This window comes from Oreochromis aureus, linkage group 5, assembly GCF_013358895.1.
Source record: "Oreochromis aureus strain Israel breed Guangdong linkage group 5, ZZ_aureus, whole genome shotgun sequence".
Classification (NCBI taxonomy): Eukaryota; Metazoa; Chordata; class Actinopteri; order Cichliformes; family Cichlidae; genus Oreochromis; species Oreochromis aureus.
In genome coordinates, this window is record NC_052946.1 from 41,948,922 (window position 1) to 41,967,029 (window position 18,108).

The following is an 18,108-nucleotide window of genomic DNA, read 5'->3' on the forward strand; positions in this document are numbered from 1 at the left end:
TCCACCACACAGAAGCTGGTCTTCAGACTGTATTTACTCATATACACAATAAATTAAGCGCCATCCCATCTCAGGGCATCAAACCTGTGGACACAACGTGCCCTTTATCACATGATCTGGTGTGGACCCGGCACAGGTTTCATGGAGACTACAGCTCGTCGGCGGGCGAGGTCTCCGGCTCGTCTTCGTGGCTTGGCCCCGACATCTGCATGAAGAGCTCCCTCAGTTCTGTGATGTCATCAGTGAGGGACGGCAGGGGAGGGACGGAGCGCTGCTCGCGCTCCTCGATGAAGTCCCAGAGGCGAACGCTGTTCATGAACTAAACAGAGAGACAGAGTTAGGGTACTACGACACCCAAGAGCCCCTCACTTGTGGACAACAAGGACTCAAACTGACCCGCACACTCCCCTCCGAGCTCAGCTGCTTCCGCGGGCGCTCGGCCTCTGCCCGCGATCCATCCGGGAAGGCGTGGAGGTACAAACACTTCCCGCCAAACGGACACGAGCCGCGGCCCTGATCGAAGTACTTACAGGCCTTCTTACTGCAAACACACACACACAGAGTATGAATGAAAGCTGAACACACCTTAGCTACCTTTGTTTTTACCACCTGAAAGCATTTCCTGGAAGATCTTTGGATCCTCTTCCTAAGCACCTGAGAGCAGGTGGGCGTGGCACAGAGAGGCAACTCACCCAACTCCGGACTTGAAGAGGTCTATAAGGTGGTCTTTCTCATCCTGGTCCTCCACCCAGTACATCGACGGGATGACGAACTCTGAGATGACCCGACACTGTGGACACGACCTGAAAGACACAGAGAGGTCATCAAACCCAACCAGAGCCAGTCAGACCCAGATTATTGAATGGCGATGGGAATAAAGTGTAATTTCTTGTGTTTAGTTTTCTGAAGACTCAATGAAGGGAGTGCAGAATTATTAGGCAACTTCCTTTCCTTTGGCAAAATGGGTCAAAAGAAGGACTTGACAGGCTCAGAAAAGTCAAAAATAGTGAGATATCTTGCAGAGGGATGCAGCAGTCTTAAAATTGCAAAGCTTCTGAAGCGTGATCATCGAACAATCAAGCGTTTCATTCAAAATAGTCAACAGGGTCGCAAGAAGCGTGTGGAAAAACCAAGGCACAAAATAACTGCCCATGAACTGAGAAAAGTCAAGCGTGCAGCTGCCAAGATGCCACTTGCCACCAGTTTGGCCATATTTCAGAGCTGCAACATCACTGGAGTGCCCAAAAGCACAAGGTGTGCAATACTCAGAGACATGGCCAAGGTAAGAAAGGCTGAAAGACGACCACCACTGAACAAGACACACAAGCTGAAACGTCAAGACTGGGCCAAGAAATATCTCAAGACTGATTTTTCTAAGGTTTTATGGACTGATGAAATGAGAGTGAGTCTTGATGGGCCAGATGGATGGGCCCGTGGCTGGATTGGTAAGGGCAGAGAGCTCCAGTCCCACTCAGACGCCAGCAAGGTGGAGGTGGAGTACTGGTTTGGGCTGGTATCATCAAAGATGAGCTTGTGGGGCCTTTTCGGGTTGAGGATGGAGTCAAGCTCAACTCCCAGTCCTACTGCCAGTTTCTGGAAGACACCTTCTTCAAGCAGTGGTACAGGAAGAAGTCTGCATCCTTCAAGAAAAACATGATTTTCATGCAGGACAATGCTCCATCACACGCGTCCAAGTACTCCACAGCGTGGCTGGCAAGAAAGGGTATAAAAGAAGAAAAACTAATGACATGGCCTCCTTGTTCACCTGATCTGAACCCCATTGAGAACCTGTGGTCCATCATCAAATGTGAGATTTACAAGGAGGAAAACAGTACACCTCTCTGAACAGTGTCTGGGAGGCTGTGGTTGCTGCTGCACGCAATGTTGATGGTGAACAGATCAAAACACTGACAGAATCCATGGATGGCAGGCTTTTGAGTGTCCTTGCAAAGAAAGGTGGCTATATTGGTCGCTGATTTGTTTTTGTTTTGTTTTGAATGTCAGAAATGTATATTTGTCAATGTGGAGATGTTATATTGGTTTCACTGGTAAAAATAAATAATTGAAATGGGTATATATTTGTTTTTGTTAAGTTGCCTAATAATTATGCACAGTAATAGTCACCTGCACACACAGATATCCCCTAAAATAGCTAAAACTAAAAACAAACTAAAACTACTTCCAAAAACATTCAGCTTTGATATTAATGAGTTTTTTGGGTTCATTGAGAACATGGTTGTTGTTCAATAATAAAATTATTCCTCAAAAATACAACTTGCCTAATAATTCTGCACTCCCTGTATGATGAAGATGTTTTTAAGTCACAGTGGAGAGTGAAGCTGAAACCAGTATTTGATTATCCAGGACTTTCTTACTTACAAGAACATACCTGAGTGCTGAATGACAGGTGTATAACAAGTGTAATCAGACGAGGCAAAATTGGAATTCTGAAATGTTTAATGATAGTCTCTTTAGAATTTACAGAACATTTAAGAAAGACTTCCAACTAGAGAATTATTTGTGTAGTTTAGATCGTTTGGGGTTTCTGGGTATGTTTCGATCCGGATTTCGTGGTATCCCAGTTGAACATATCAAACGTTTATGTGAACTTCGTACTTTGGGAAAGGCTGGAGATGAGTGTGCTTATTTAGTAACTGTAGTTATTTTAAAATACTTACCTGTATGTTTTAGGTGAAGGCCAAATGTTTATGAGAGAATTTGTTTAACACTGAGGAAATTATTATTCAGCAGACTTTTGTAGACAAATCGTATCTGTATTTGACACGAAGTGACAGATTTATTCATTTGTCCTTTTTAAAGAAGATGATGTGTAGTGAATGACCTCTGCTTTGTTTGTTTGTTTGTCTCTATATTTGCTCTTTGACACGGGGAAGGGTCCTAACGAGAGTGAAACAAAGTAAAGCCCCAATCAGATCTTACCAGACACCATCAGTCTTGGTTCCCCCCCAGTACACAGAGACCCAGTCCCTGACCCCGGTGCCTGACCCCTGACCCCTGACCCCGGTGCCTGAGCCGGTCCTGTCGGATTCTTACTTGATGATCTTGTTGTGGAAGTTTCGGGTGCAGCGCCACTTTCGGATGCAGGACAGACAGAAGATGTGATTGCAGGAGGACAGGATGCCGAAGCGGCGCTCTGACGGGTTCGCCTTCTGCACCACCACGTCCATGCAGATGGAGCACACCTGAACAACAGGTAACAAATTAAGGCTGGTCACCAAGACAACCAAACCCAAAACACATCAAACCCACCTTGTCACTGCTGAGCTGAGCCGCAAACGCCTTCTCCATATCGGCCTCGAAGGCCAGCAGACACATCTGCAGACAGACACGAGATCATTTACAGCTGCAGCACATCTGTGTGCGCTCACTCACGAACACAAAGAGGTCACTGAAACACCGTGAGCGTGCACACCTTCTCGTGCGCTCTCCTCTGCTCGGGGTCCTGGGGGTGGAGCACCTGCAGGCCGCACACCTCACACAGGTCGCCGTGGAGATACGTACAACTGTCCTCATAGAAACAGCGGCCGCCGGCAGCGTAGGGACACAGCTGGGGGAGGTCCGGGTAGGCCCCGCCCCCTGGAGGAGGAGCTGTGGAGAGCACAGGTAAACATCATCACGTGCTACCAATCAGAGCCAATAAAATTTGAGGATTCTCAAGTCTGACCTCGTTCCTGCGCCGCGGCGTCTAGACCCGCCCTGATGGCATCCACGTAGGAATGCGGAGATGCTGTCGCCGCTGCTGTGACCTCTGACCCTGAGATGTCTGACGCGCCCCTGAACACGTCTTCGACCCCCAGCACTGAGGAGACACAGAGGGGGCGGGGTTACCTGAGATCATTATGATGAACCTGTAAGAGGTTCATCGTCTACTCACCTCTGTCTCTCAGCACCAGCGTCTTCTTGGCTCCGCCTCTGCCAGACCTACTAGCCCCTCCTCCTCCTCTTCCTCCTCCTGTCAGGTCCTCTGAAACTCCGCTCCCTCCTCCTCTGGATGACAACCTGATGTGATCATACCTGCAGCGCAAACAGGAAGTGAAATGAGTCACAGTGATGCAAACGTAGATGAGAGGTGGGCAGGGCCTTACCTGCAGCGCTCTCCGTAGGCACACGCCCCTCTCTGGTAAAACTTGCAGATGGTGGAGGGTTTGCTGGTGCTTGGGTCGTGGGAGAAGAGACAGCGGTTGCCTTCCCTGCACACGCCGTGGAGGAAGTACCTAAATTGCAGCACACCTGTGAGCCACAACACCTGCTACTCTAGTGAAATCACTCTTGCATTTTAACCTGTTACCTCAGTTTACTGTGTGTTTACTTCACATTCTAACCAATCAGGATCCTACTCTACCCGCCCAGGTGTTTCAGACCCCAGGCTAACAGAGAGGTCTTTGTTGGACGGATGAATATTTGATGGAATGAGGCGTCAAACTCTTGACTTTTATAAGACTTTATTTTTTACTTTTGTTTTGAAAGTTATTTAAATAAAGTTTTTAACTTGTAGTTTTGTACACGTGTTACATTTTTCATGTTTTCATCATTCTGTTTGTATTTTGATTCAACAAAGATCTTACAGAGGCCACGCCCCCTTTAATCCAGTTTAAACAGGTGAGTTCTCAAAACATTCTCCTCCTGTGCACTTATAATTGTCTCTGACTCATGTTATGAACCCCAGATAAACTGTTAAAGCCTTCTCCAGTATTTAAAAGTCTGTCATCTGCATAGAATGACACTTTTCCTTCTCATCCCACTCTTTTACGTCCTCTTTATCCTGTAACAAAAGTTTAATACAGGTGATACGAAGGGGGAAATTATCTCTAGAGGCCAGAACAGTTTGTGTGTCAGGCTGTAAACATGTTTATTTCTGCTGTAAAATTTTAACATGGTGGTCTGTGGGGACTAAGTCACTGCTGCCCCTGCTGGACACCAGGGGAACTGCAGCTGCAGTCTCGGAGCCTTCTGATTGGCTGTTTGACAGTTTGTTTGCGTCCCACCCCCTGTAACCTAGCAACTACCGGAGAGCGCTCAGACTCGGACCAGCTTCGGTGTTCCTGTGCTTGTTGTTGAAGTTTCAAGCCATCAGCGACCGCCTTCATTTTCGCAGGAGGGAACACTCACGTGACCCTGAGGTGAGTCTGACCCTCTGATTTAAAGCTGCAGCTCTTTACGTGACTTTAAATCATTAGTGTCGATCCTGGAGAAGCTGATTAGTCTCAGCTTTCACTTAAACACACCTGGAATCACTGATTAGTAATCGATCAGTTAGAGTTAGAGCTGCACGCGCTGACGAGGACAGGCGAGTGCGGAGCTAACAGCTAAAAACATTAGCTCGAGGCTAACAGTCCGCGGACATCCGGGTCACACCAGCGCGACACCCGACGACACTCAAACAGGTCAGACACATACGCACACACGCACACACGCACGCACCCTCACCTGCAGGTCACCTGTTTGGTGCTCATCTTCCTCGCGGACCTTCAACAACTGCTCCGAGCTGTCACCGCGGTGCGCCGCTTAAACCGCTCCGACGGAGAGCGGAGGGCACAGCAGTAAGGTTCCGCTTCCTCCGGAAGCACGGACCCGCGGAAAGCGTCCCTTTTACCACAATAATCACAACACAAAAAAACACATCGTTCAGCTTTTATTTTGAAAGTGGGATTTTTGGAGCGCTGGAATGTGAACGTTTCTGTGTGTTCGGTAATAAAATAGAGCTGAAAGTCTGTTTGAGTGTTTCCAGTTGGAGTTTCTTTGCCAGGGGCTGTCTGTCGCTGCTTCTTCTTTCCTTCTTTTTCGTGCTCTTCATGTCGTCATATAGGTTGGTGGTGTTGCCACAGCAGAGAAGTTTCCTTCCAACATGCATCATGTTTGCAGTGTTTTCATTTAGTAAGTAAATAAAGTTAATTTATAATGTTCTTTTCACAGACCAACGGTCATAATAAAGCACTGAACAACAATTACAACACAATAAACAAAGAATCACCTTAAAAAAAACACAAATAATGAAAGAATATGAGCAGAAGGCTGGATTAAACAGAAAGTATTCAACTGCTTTTAAAAGACTCCACAGAGTCGACTAAGCTGGAGTGGTAAACTGATAAACCTAATATTGTCTTTAATTGAACATAAGTAGCCTGAACTCAGTTTTTATCAACAACAAGTTTTCATTCAAAAAGCTGATCAGCACAGTTTATTTGAGTTTGCTTAAATTAGAAAAAAGTAATTTGGAGATTTAATTTTTCAGTGGTGGAATGTAACTAAGTACATTTACTCCATATTGTACTTGAGTAGATTACAACTCACAGGTCGCCTGCTTTACTCGAGCTTTTCAGAATCAGCATACTTTATTAATCTCTAGGGAAATTATCTGGGTTACAGGTGCTCCAGTACAGTAACACTAACAAAAACAGACTGGACTATTTAACAATACAATATAAGGAATAGCACAATATATACAAATCACCAAATAATAAATATCCAGGGTTGACAGATGTGATTATAAATAAATATCAAGAAAATAGACAGCAACTTTACCGAATAAGAAAACAGTGGGTGCAAAAGGCTGTAGCTGTAGCAGTGTTTACAGTGTGTTAGATGGAGGAGTTGTACAGGGAGATGGCCACAGGCAGGAATGACTTCCTGTGTCATTCAGTGGTGCATTGTGGGTAATCTCAGCCTCTCACTGAGCATGCTCCTGTGCATGCAACAGCACAGAGGATAGCACTGACCACAAAAGATCCTGAGCATTGTCCGACAGATGTTGTAAAACCTCTTGAGACTCTGGCCCTTCCTGTAGAGAGCAGAGGTGTTTTTGTCTTCCCTTTTATTCCTCTCTCTGTTGTTGCTTCACTGTATTTTATATTTTACTTCATCATCTGACAGTTTATGTTACTGTTGGAAGTTTGTATATAAAACATGCAAATAAGTCCCTCAGGTGTGGATATAAGTGCAACTAAAATGATTAATTAGTTAATTTTTGATTTACTTTTTGTTTTTGTTTCTTGAAAAAAACAAAGAACTACATCTTAGGTCACCTAAGTGCCTGAAAAATGACAAATAAAACCAGATGAAATGGAAGAAGAGGGGTCCTGTCGGGGTCCTGTCGGGCTTGGTCAGCCATCAGCTGGTGGCCTCCAGCTCTCACTGGAGCGAATCACAGCTGAGTGTGGAGTGGCAGAAATGAGAGTCACCACCTCTGTGGCCACGATCCTCAGCCAGAAAAGGGTGGAGTGCCCACTCTGCATCAGGGATGAGTTGGTGCCCCACGTTGAGGAGTGTGTTGTTCACGAGCGAAGAGTTGAACGAGAGATGGGTGGATTGGGGCCACAGCTGCAGTGATGTGGAGGGTGTCCGTCCTGGTGAAGAGTCATTCAAGCTGGGCTCAGAGTAGAGCTGCTGCTCATCCACATCGAAAGCAGCCGGTCCACGTGGTCTGATTAGGATGCCTCCTGGCTCAGGGGTTGTGGGCGTGTCCCAGGACCAGGACACGCTGGAGTTCCCCTGGATGAGCTGGAGGAGGTGGCTGGGGAGAGGGAGGTGTGGGGTTCTCTGCTTAGACTGCCAGCTTCAACAACCCAGCTGCAGATGAGTGGAAGTAAATTGATGGATGGCATCGTATGTATATCAAACTTGCAATATTGTTTGGTAATAGTGTGATAATGCAGCTCAATTGTCTGACCTGATGTCTGTTCTGTAGCAAATACAGGAAAAACGTTTAAGAAAGTAAATAAGTTGGTGTTCTAAAGAATATGATTGTTTCCTTGCATCAGGTGAGATGAGTCCTCCGTCACAGGTGGTGTAGTCAGTGAAGACGGTCACCTGCAGGTAGAGCTGGGCGATAAATCGAGCTTTTTAAAAATATCGATATATTTTTATACGAGATATAAGATGTGACAATATCCTTTATATCGATATAGTCTGTGTTACGTTATAATTATAGTTGCGGAGCTGCAAGTTTGCCTCTCTTTCGTCCACTTTTGTCTTTACGCAACGTTACTCCACCTCGCCTCTCCTTCACTGAACACAACTCCCCCTCCTCCCCCATCGCTTCACCTGCAGGCAGCGACAAGATGGACACGGCAAATCTCCGTTAATGAGTTACTGCGCATCGCCCCGTGCGTGGGGCTGGACGGCGTCAACATGTTAACGAGCTAGCCACGCTAACGACATGCACGGCCTGAAATCCTTTCATTCTCTCAAAAGTTGACTGCGCGCCTTTTGTATGAATTCTGGTTGTGCTTGATGACCGCGAACCGATTTTATGTGATACACAGCGCTCAGCAATACGTCAAAAAATGTTTTAGTATGACTTTGGTAAGCTACGGAGCTGCACCGCTTGATGGATTGATGGAACCTGAAAGAGGAAGTGCTTCCTATCCTATTGAAAACATTCAGCTGGGTTATGCAAAAGGGTCAACTACCCCCCTCGTGGAAGGAAGCCGTTATCTCCATCATTCCCAAGGAGGGTAAAGATAGGACAGAATGTAGCAGTTATCGACCGATCAATGTATTAAATTTGGATTATTAACTATTTACAGCAATCTTGGCACGGAGACTTGAAAAAATTTTACCTGATATAATAGACCTGGACCAGTGTGGTTTCATCCAACAAAGGCAAACAGTGGACAACATGTTATGGAACAAATAAATAGAGATAGGGTCCAGGCAGTGTTGGTGGGACTGGACGCTGAGAAAGCCTTTGACTCAGTCAGATGGCTTTTTCTTTATAGGGTATCGAAGTCTTTTGGTTTTCACAATAAATTCATCTCAATAACACAATCCCTCTATGATAAACCAAGGGCCTGTGTGAAAGTCAACGGAGATCTATCTGAATCTTTTACTCTGGAAAGAGGGACCAGGCAGGGCTGTCCGGTCTCACCACTTCTATTTGCACTCTATATTGAGCCTCTTGGTCAGTTTATAAGAAACAATACTAAAATTAAAGGTATCGCAAATTGCCGGGGAAGAACAAAAAGTTGCAATGTTTGCAGATGACGTCTTGGTCTTTTTGAGGGAACCTGAAGAATGATTTGAGGAGTTGATGTCCTCTCTATCCGACTTTGGAGAACTGTCTAAATAAAACACAGGTAATGACACTAAACTATACGGCATCTAAAACTTTACGAGATAATTATAATATAAATTGGGAAGCTGAAACACTTAAATACTTGGGAATAATTCTAACTAAGAATATTTCTAATCTATTACAATAAATTATGGTCCCTTGTCACAGGCCATTAAAACTGATTTAGATAGGTGGAATCTGGTGCCCTTCTTAAATTTAAATTCAAGGATATCAGCAGTGAAAATGAACATAGTCCTAAGATTCCTCTGTCTATTTAGAACTTCACCTGTTGAAGTGAGTCACACAGTTTGGGGAATGGGACAAATGGATTTTGCGTTTTGTTTGGCAGGGGAAAAAAACGTGAATTAAATTTAGTATTTTACAGTTAAGCAAGGCAAAAGGTGGGGCAATGCTCCCATGTTTAAAATACTATTATTATGCATCTCAGGTCATCACTCTGCTGCAATGCTGTAACCCTGATGTGAAAGCTAAGTGGAAATCCATAGAATTTAATACAACCTCCAAATTTCAACTACAAGCCTCAATTGTGGATAAAATATTGGCAGACCGTTTAGAAGGTAGAGGAACATGGATAAGCCACACTCTAAAAATATGGAATAAATTGATTAAAATATGTGGTACTGATCAAATACTAAAAGAATTTAGATGGTGTGCTTACGATACAGATTTTAAACCAAATGAAAGTGATAAAAGATTTCAGTCTTGGATAGAGAGCGGACTAACAACATTCCATTCCTTCACACATAAAGGGACACTACAGAGTTTCCAATCTTTACAAATAAGAAATGGCTTAAGACAAGTAGATTTCTTCAGGTTTCTTCAAATGCAGGATTATTTTAACAAATATTGCAATGTCCCAAACCCAAACTCAATTGAGTCGGGAATTTTTAAGATAGTTAAATTAGCATATGTTGATTCTCTGAGAAAGCCAATCTCCAAACTATATGATGTGCTTCTTCAGGCAAGGAAGGATACTACCCAAAATATTAAGACCAAATGGGAATTGGAATCAGGGATGGGTATAACAAACGAGAACTGGGGGAGGATTTGTAACTTTCATTGGTACTCAACAAGTTCATTATGTTGGAGAGACCATTGCTGGATCTCCCATGTATTGTATAATGTCAGGTCGACCCTCTGCTTCATAATATGTATTGAATGTACTTTATGTAAATAAGTGAAACATGCTGCATTACGTATACACTGTGTAGGGTTAGATAAATAATTTTACTGTTATTGTCCATATTACTATTGCATTAATAATTAATATTGATATTGCATTCAGATGTTCAAACATACTGGTATCATATCACCTTTATTACAGGTCCAGTAAGAACCACTTTAAACTGCTGAGTTGAATCTATAACCCGAAATGCTTTTGAATCTAGAATCTTAAATGTTTATATGCAGACGGCATGGTGAAAGAAAAGGCCTAACGCTGAGTAACTCTGTGCCAAAATAAGACAGGAAGTTACATGTTTTTGAAGTTACCTGCTTTGCAGGAAGTGAAACCGAAACCAGAGTCTGAGTGAAAGTTAGTCTGAGGAGCAGTTTCGATGATGCTATTATCTTTTATACTTTTATATCTTTTGATTAAGCTTTTAGTAGAGTTTCTTGATTAAAACATTTATTCAGTAGAGTACACATACATAGTTTCGGTTCGGTTATTACATACACGAGAGCGGCTTCTGTCTCTCTGTCTGGGGAGAGGCCAGGAGCTAGTCGGCGAGGTGAAATAGGGTGCGATTGTGGTTAGCACATAGACACACACGTAACCACACACACACACACACACACACTTAGTTAGAGGGAATCATTTATAGGTGAAAGTTTAATCTGTTTTGCTTGGGGTTGCTTTTAGACTATATTAGGAGGAGCAAACATATTGGCAACCTTTGAAACCTTTGGAACTTCTGTTATGAAAATGATTATAATCATCTATACACAATTGCATTTTGTGCTTATGAAAGAGCTGTCGCTCCTTGGTCAAGTGAGGGTCAAAAACTTTTGGTTGGCGTTATGACCAGCCAATCTACTGTGAGTTTGACTGGAGCTGTGGAAGGATCGCAACACACTTTACAAGACATGTATATCAGGTTATTTTTATGATCTCTTATTTGTTTACATTCTTTGATTAAGTTTTAAGTAGTACCATTTAAGTAAGACATTTATTCAATATGTTACACATCAGTTTCAGTTGTGGATGTGCTGGCCTTTGTCTGGGGAGAAGGTGAGAGGTGAGACAAAGTGCAGCTGCGGTGATGACATAACCACATACATACATACACCGAGTAGTAGGCCCATTTTGTGGTAAAGAGTTCAGATTTAATTCTGCTATAACTGCAAGAATGCTGGCGTACGCGACCGAGCTGTTTCAGGAAACCGATCTGCTGGTTCCAGCGATAAGCGACAGCGGTGAGACGAGCTGTGACTAAATAATATCAATGCAAGTCCTTTTTCAATAAAAATGTAATTTTAAAAAAAGAGATCAAACATAATGTGATTTAGTTGCATTTAATTAGTGTGTCAGCAAAATTAAAAAAGTTACCACAAATAGTTTTTTAATGTAGTAGAAGTTGGAATGTTTGTCAGAGGGTAAAAGTTCGTACTGCAAAGTCAGAAACATCGAGCACGATGTCGTTAACTTCAGTAAGCTTTACTTCGTTTTTTGAGGCAACGAGTTTGCAGGGGTTTTTTAAGTTCTGGGAACTAATGAGAGCCTCGGTGCCCCCCCAACCCCACCCCCACCTAATACTAATAGGTTAGATAGAGCACGAGCAGCAGTGTGTTTGATGATGAGTAGTCTGAGGTTGGTATGTATGATCCCACAGACATGCTCTGAAACATGCTTGAATCTTTCCGTGGTGCCTGTTTTATTTACAGCCACATTAAAACTACAGAAGCTGAGCCGAGTGCTGACGAGCACATTTACATCCAGCTCTTCAGAATAAAAGCTGAAAGGTCTGTTTTATTGTGGAAAGTAAAAGTCACTGCGATTGGCAGATTGAGGCCCACATGCAGCAACTGGTGCCAACGGAGAGGCGGGCTGGTCAGCCGTGTCGTCATGGAGGAGATCAGGGAAATGAAGCTCGTCTGCTGCAGAACCAAAACATGGAGGAGACGATCAGAGAGTCTCAGGACAGGAAGCTGCCCTGAAGCAGAGCTGCTTCTGCTTCCAGGAGGAAGAAACACAAATGCTCACAGAGCTCATCGCAAAAGTTTAGAAGAGCGCGTGATGATAAAATCTGATGATGTCATAGCAGATCTTCTGACTGTGTCAGAGTAACGGGAACCTCCGTTTTCCATCTAAGTGAACTGTGATTGGTTGATTTCCAGTGAGATGCACATCTTCATCTGACTTCGAAGCTCGTGGATCAGGTGGTTCTGACAGGTGAGACGGAAAAACTGAGGCGTGTCCTGTGTGCTCAGCCAATCACAGCTCAGTGACAACTGCAGCCAAAGCCGTCTGTTCTCCTTACTCTCTGGACATAATGACAGTTGTTCTCATGTTTCTCTGTCTTTTTTTTTTGTAGGGCACTTCCTGCTGTAACTTCTTCAGCTTGTTCAAAATGCTGCTGCCCGTCTCTTCATGGCACACAGCATCCTGTCTTCTCTTCATCGGCTTCCTGTTTATCACAGAAGTCCTAACGTTGGCTTATGAACGGTCCTGCTCCTCCATACCTCTGTGATGTTCTTCAGCCTTATATTCTCTCGCCGGCCCTTAGATCAGCTGACCAGCTGCTTTTGGTTGTCCCGAAAACTAGGCTGGAACTTGGAGGAGAACTTTTTCAACTGTGTCTCCCAAACTTTGGAATACGTTGCCTTTAAATATGAGACAGGCATCTTCGCTTCCTGTTTTTAAGTCTCTTTTTCCGTTTGGAGCGGTGTGAGTTGATGTGCTCTTTGTTTTGTTTTTGTGCAGCACTTTGTGGTTTTAAATGTGCTCTTTAAATAAAAGCAGGCCTGTGATTACAGAACATTTAACTCCCAGAATGCACTGCAGCTGAGAGCGACACCCGTCTGCAGGCCAGGTCCCGTTTCTGTGGCAACACTGCCCACGCACTCCAAAGGTCGCCTTGTTCGGGGGGAAGGAGTGACAGGTGAGCCTGGTCACGTGACCATCTCTGTGACTGCACCCACAACCCGATAGGCTGGGGCCAGACAGTGATGTCATCTGATAGGCTGTAACCAAGCAACTGGGTGAAAAGGAGAAGGAGAGAAGAAGAGGAAGGCAGAAGTCGAAGAGGAGAAACGGAGGAGCAGAACAAGAGGAGACGAGAGAGGAGGAGGCGATGGAGAGCAGCGTGATCCGTCTGACTCACTGTCAGAAGGAGATCTTCTGCTTCTCTGTGCCGGAGGAGTGCCCGAGCTGCGGGGAGGAGCTGAGGGGGAGCAGACTGCAGGAGGCACCGGTCAGCCTCCCCTCCCCCTTTACCAACGGGCACAAGACCTCCTGCTGCCTGCTGGTCGCACCTGCACACGACAACCTGGACAGGTAGCACACACGCAGGTGAAAGTACACAGGTGTTTACACACAGGTGAGCATACTGACAGGTACACAGTCAGTGGACGCAAAGGAACATGAAGCAGTTTGAATCAGTCATTATACTGGACCAGGTAATACTAGTATAAACTAGTGTACCCAGTAAGTAAAGTAAGTAAAGTAAAAGTTAAATTTTATTTATATAGCACCTTTCAAGATAAAAATCACAAAGTGCTTCACAGAAGCTAAAACATAAAAATAAAAATCAACCAAAGCAAATTTAAAAAGATGAGTTTTTAGCTGTTTTATAAAAGCAACCACTGAGTCCACAGATCTCAGGCTCAAAGGGAGAAAGTTCCACAGTTACAAAAGCTCTGTCGCCTTTTGTTTTCAGCCTCGTGTGTTGGACAACCAGCAAGCCCTGGTCACATGACCTCAGGGACCTGCTGGGAATGTATGGATGTAAAAGTTCACTGATATATGTTGGTGCTTGTCCATGCAGAGCCCTGAAAGTCAAGGTCAAAACCTTAAAGTGGATTCTGAATTTAATAGAGAGCCAGTGCAGCTGGATCAGCAGGGGTGTGACATGGGAGTACTTGGAGGACTTGCTCAGAAGCTTTGCAGCAGCGTTCTGAACAACCTGCAGATGCTCCAAAGAGGCTTTACATAAACAAGTAAACAAAGAATTACAATAATCCAGACGAGATGAAACAAATGCATGAATGACCATTTCTAATTCGGAGCGCGATACAATGGGACTCAGCTTAGCAATGTTTCTCAAGTGATAAAAACAGGAGCGAACCAGAGATTTAACATGAGCGTCCAAAGTCAGAGCTGTGTCAATAGTAACACCAAGGTTCCTGACAGAAGCTTTGGCAAATGTAGCAAGTGGACCCAAGTTTGCCATAACACTAGGTACAAATTTTTTAGGAGCACAAACAAGGACTTCAGTCTTCTCCTCATTTAGTTGAAGAAAGTTTCCAGCCATCCAACCTCTAATGGAGTGTAACCATTCTAACCAGCATGTCCTGCTGTTTGATCCTCAGAGACTTTGATGGGGCGGCTGATCTTCACACCGGCATCTCCAACACCAAAGGTAGGTCTCTGAGGTCAGAGGTCACCTGGTGATTGTGGGCTCAGGTGCAAGGAGGCGAGCAGACAGGTGGAGGTTTGATAAGGTGTCGTTTCAGCTTCAGATCAAACTTTCGCAGACAGTCACCATCCTCTCACAATAGAACACTACATGATCACTGACCACGCCCCCAACCTGCCAGATCCCTTATTTCATCCAGTCAAAGACGTTCAAAGTAATCATCCAATAATCGCAGAGTCGCTGACGACCTCCCGCAGAGTCTGAAACAACAGGACTTCTCATTTCTGACATCAAACAAAGCTCAGAGGCGAAACTGTCAGTGAGGTCACAGCGACAGGAAGGACGAAGGCGAGTGCAGAGCGTCAGTGTGAGTCGGCGAGTTTACCGACTGACACCGAAGTCAAACTGTCAGACACGTTTAAACATCTCAGACAGACGTGATGTGATCCTCCCACGCAGCACCTGACTGATTTCAGCTCTGATTAACCTGCAGCCTAACAATGATCAATAATCAATGTGATCGATGACCCGTGGCCAATGATCAGCCCCTCCTACCTGTGTGCAGGTGTTGTGTATAACTACACTCGTGGAGGCGTCCGCAGGGATCAGAGCGGCTGGGAGCGCAGCGTCAGTGTCCCTCTGGTCCGACCTGACATGTTCCACCTGCTCGCTCAGTGGGACCAGTACCTGGAGCGCTTCTCTGACGGGCCTATGTGGGACCCTGCCTGGCACAGGTAACTCACACCTGACTCACCTGACAGTATACTTGAGAGCTGGTTGAAGGCAGGAAGCTTGTACGCTTTCTGTCGTTATGAGCCTCCCTCGCTGTTAGACAGGTTCCAGGTGACCCGCGGTGGTCGCCAGACACAGGTGTGTTCGTCGCCACGGCGCCGTCACCACCATCACCTACAGGTGTAGAAATCTGTCGACAGCTTTTTTCTCTGTGTGTCGCAGGTTCGATGAAAACAACCATAACTGCTTCAGCTTCTGTTTGCACTTCGTGAACGGCGTTCTGGCGGCCGAGGGCCGCGGCACTCTGAGCAGAGACGACTTCACCCACACCTTCATCCTGCCGAGGATGAGGAGGGTGTCCAAATACACCACGCTGTACAGGCACATCCAGAAACACCAGTTCTACACGGTGGATCGACAGCAGCACGCTCAGGGGGCGGAGCCCAGCAGCTAGAGACCAGCCTCACCCACTGTGTCTGTGACCACTTAGTCGGACCCACGACCAGAATGGAGTCCGTGTTAGTGTGTCATCGGTCACATGTGACGCTTCAGTGTCAGACCTGATGTGCAATGAACTCACCTTCACACACACACACACACACACACACACAGCTCTGTTTCATGTAGTGAGCTCAGCTTTGGTTCATGTCTGTGTGTGTGAGGCTGCTCGTCCTCCATCTGACCTTCTTTCTTTAGCGCGTTAGTTAGGGCTGTGCGATATGACCAAAATCTCATATCCCGATATTAAGACATCTATCGTCCGATAACGATATAAATCACAAAAATGTAACATTTTCTGTAAATTCTGTGAATCTCGGGCAGCTCGACTTGCGTGAAGTGTTTCCAGCTGGGCGTCATGGACCTGGAGTCAAGTGTTTTAACTGATGCATGAAACGATACATTTTTAGACATAAGTTGTAACGGCCGCCGTTTTCTTTGTGAGTATTTATTACACAGCGTGCTGCGGGGAAAAGCCTGTTCTAACGTTTGAGTCTAAGGTTTATTTTTTTTAGCACCTGACGGCTCTTTTTTTGCTTCTCATCCGTAAATACTCTGCATCTTTCATGTGATTCAGTTTATTTTGAAAAGTCTCAACAGGATCTTGAGCTTTATTGTGAAAGGTTTATGTGGAAAATAAACAAGCGGACATGCCGTGGTTTTACCGTTGTTGTTGCTAACGACAACCCATAAAAACAGGCGCTTGTCTGTCTGTAGTGTGGTTATATTAAATATAAGAGAAAGACAGAACTTTAAGAAATTCATATAGCCACTACAGTGACCATCAAAATGATGAAAAAATATTGCCGTAAACAGTTTATTTTGCGACACCACGAAACAAACGATAGCGTAAAATGAAACGATAGACGTTTTTATATCGTCATCCGATATATATCGTTATATCAAACAGCCCTAGCGTTAGTTGTGTGAACTTTGACCTTTTGTTGTCCCTGAGCCACACCGAGGGTCTCAGAGGAAATTACAACTTTTATTTTATTCTGAAATAAAGTTTCTTAAATCGCACTTCCTGCAGCTCTCTGCTGTTTCCTGCCGTGGAGCTGCAGGTTTTCACCCTCGGGGGCAGAATGTGGCGGGTGGGTCATCGCCATGACGATTGTAGTGTGTGCAAGAACAGTGATTATTAACACTGATTATAAATCCCAGTTCTTCTATCGGCCCGTGAACGCAGCGTTTCACCTTCATGTGCATTAAAATGTGTAGAGATGGGCAGTAACTTGTAGTAAGTAAGTAATATGTAATCTGAAGTAATCCGATTACTTTTTTCATGTAAGGGATTGAGTAAAGTAAGGGATTACTATTGCAAAAAAGTAATTAGATTACTGTTACCTTCCCGTAAGCACGCTGCATTACTGCAATACTAAACCGTGATTTTGTTTGTTTGTGTCTCATGACAATGACGTACGAGCGTGCGGCTTCAGTGGCAGCAACAGACGTGTGCAGATCAACAATGGAGTGATGGAGAGAGTGTGACCATGCAGCCTTTAAAGCGTGGAAGTACTCACATTACTTTGAGTTTGATTCTGTAAAAAGTGACAGAAACATTAGTGTCCGCTGTGCACTCTGTGTGGGAAGAAAACTTCTTTCTAAATTTGAGCGAGCACCGAGCACGCTGCCACGGGAATGTGACGTTCACAGAGAAAGCCCCGGATCCCCCCACTGACATGACTGCTGTGGGCAAACCTCCACCCGCCCCACTCCTGCTGAACAATAGATTTAAGAGCGACAGGACTCAGTGCTGCTGAATCTGCTGTGTTTTACATGCATCTATTTCAAAGAGTGAGTGTAAACACAAAACATGATTTTATTTTATATGCTGGAATATGCAGAATAGGTATAAATGTTAAACATATTTCTTCAAGTCAATATAATTTAATGTTGTGCATAAAATTAAAAAGATTAAAACAAATAAAACAAGTTTTAAAAAGAGACTTTTTCATTTGATTCCATTGTATATGATGGATTATGCAGAAAAATAGAATTGGGCTGAAAGGTCTGTTGCTTTATTACATATTCAGGTTTGTATCATGTTTTTAAAAAGTAACTAAGTAATAAAGTAACTAATTACTTTTGAAAATAAGTAATCAGCAAAGTAAAGGGATTACTTTCTTGGAGAAGTAATCAGTAAATAGTAACTAATTTCTATTTTCAAGTAACTTGACCAACACTGCCTGTGACTGACCTGTGTTC

At 44.4% G+C, this 18,108-nt stretch overlaps 2 protein-coding genes across 4 annotated transcripts; one reads left to right on the forward strand and one right to left on the reverse strand.

Moving 5' to 3' along the window:
• Positions 1-14: 14 nt before the first annotated feature.
• Positions 15-5,579, reverse strand: mkrn2 (makorin, ring finger protein, 2). Its single transcript, XM_031742152.2, has 10 exons — positions 5,449-5,579; positions 4,107-4,235; positions 3,896-4,035; positions 3,686-3,820; positions 3,434-3,609; positions 3,271-3,336; positions 3,055-3,203; positions 693-803; positions 397-541; positions 15-319 (listed from the first exon to the last, which is right to left on the reverse strand). The coding sequence occupies exons 1-10, from the start codon at positions 5,472-5,474 to the stop codon at positions 149-151; spliced, it is 1,248 nt and encodes a 415-aa protein (XP_031598012.1). The 5' UTR covers positions 5,475-5,579; the 3' UTR covers positions 15-148.
• LOC116322145 (MKRN2 opposite strand protein) lies at positions 4,256-16,225 on the forward strand. Of its 3 annotated transcripts, XM_039612713.1 has the most exons (6): positions 4,256-5,141; positions 12,098-12,485; positions 12,628-13,589; positions 14,624-14,673; positions 15,236-15,404; positions 15,625-16,225. In XM_039612713.1, the coding sequence occupies exons 3-6, from the start codon at positions 13,387-13,389 to the stop codon at positions 15,854-15,856; spliced, it is 654 nt and encodes a 217-aa protein (XP_039468647.1). In that variant the 5' UTR covers positions 4,256-5,141; positions 12,098-12,485; positions 12,628-13,386; the 3' UTR covers positions 15,857-16,225. The 3 variants fall into 3 exon arrangements, with proteins under 3 accessions (XP_039468647.1, XP_039468645.1, XP_039468646.1); XM_039612711.1 differs by lacking the exon at positions 12,098-12,485; XM_039612712.1 differs by lacking the exon at positions 4,256-5,141 and having other exon boundaries at positions 10,721-12,485.
• The last annotated feature ends 1,883 nt before the right edge of the window (positions 16,226-18,108 follow it).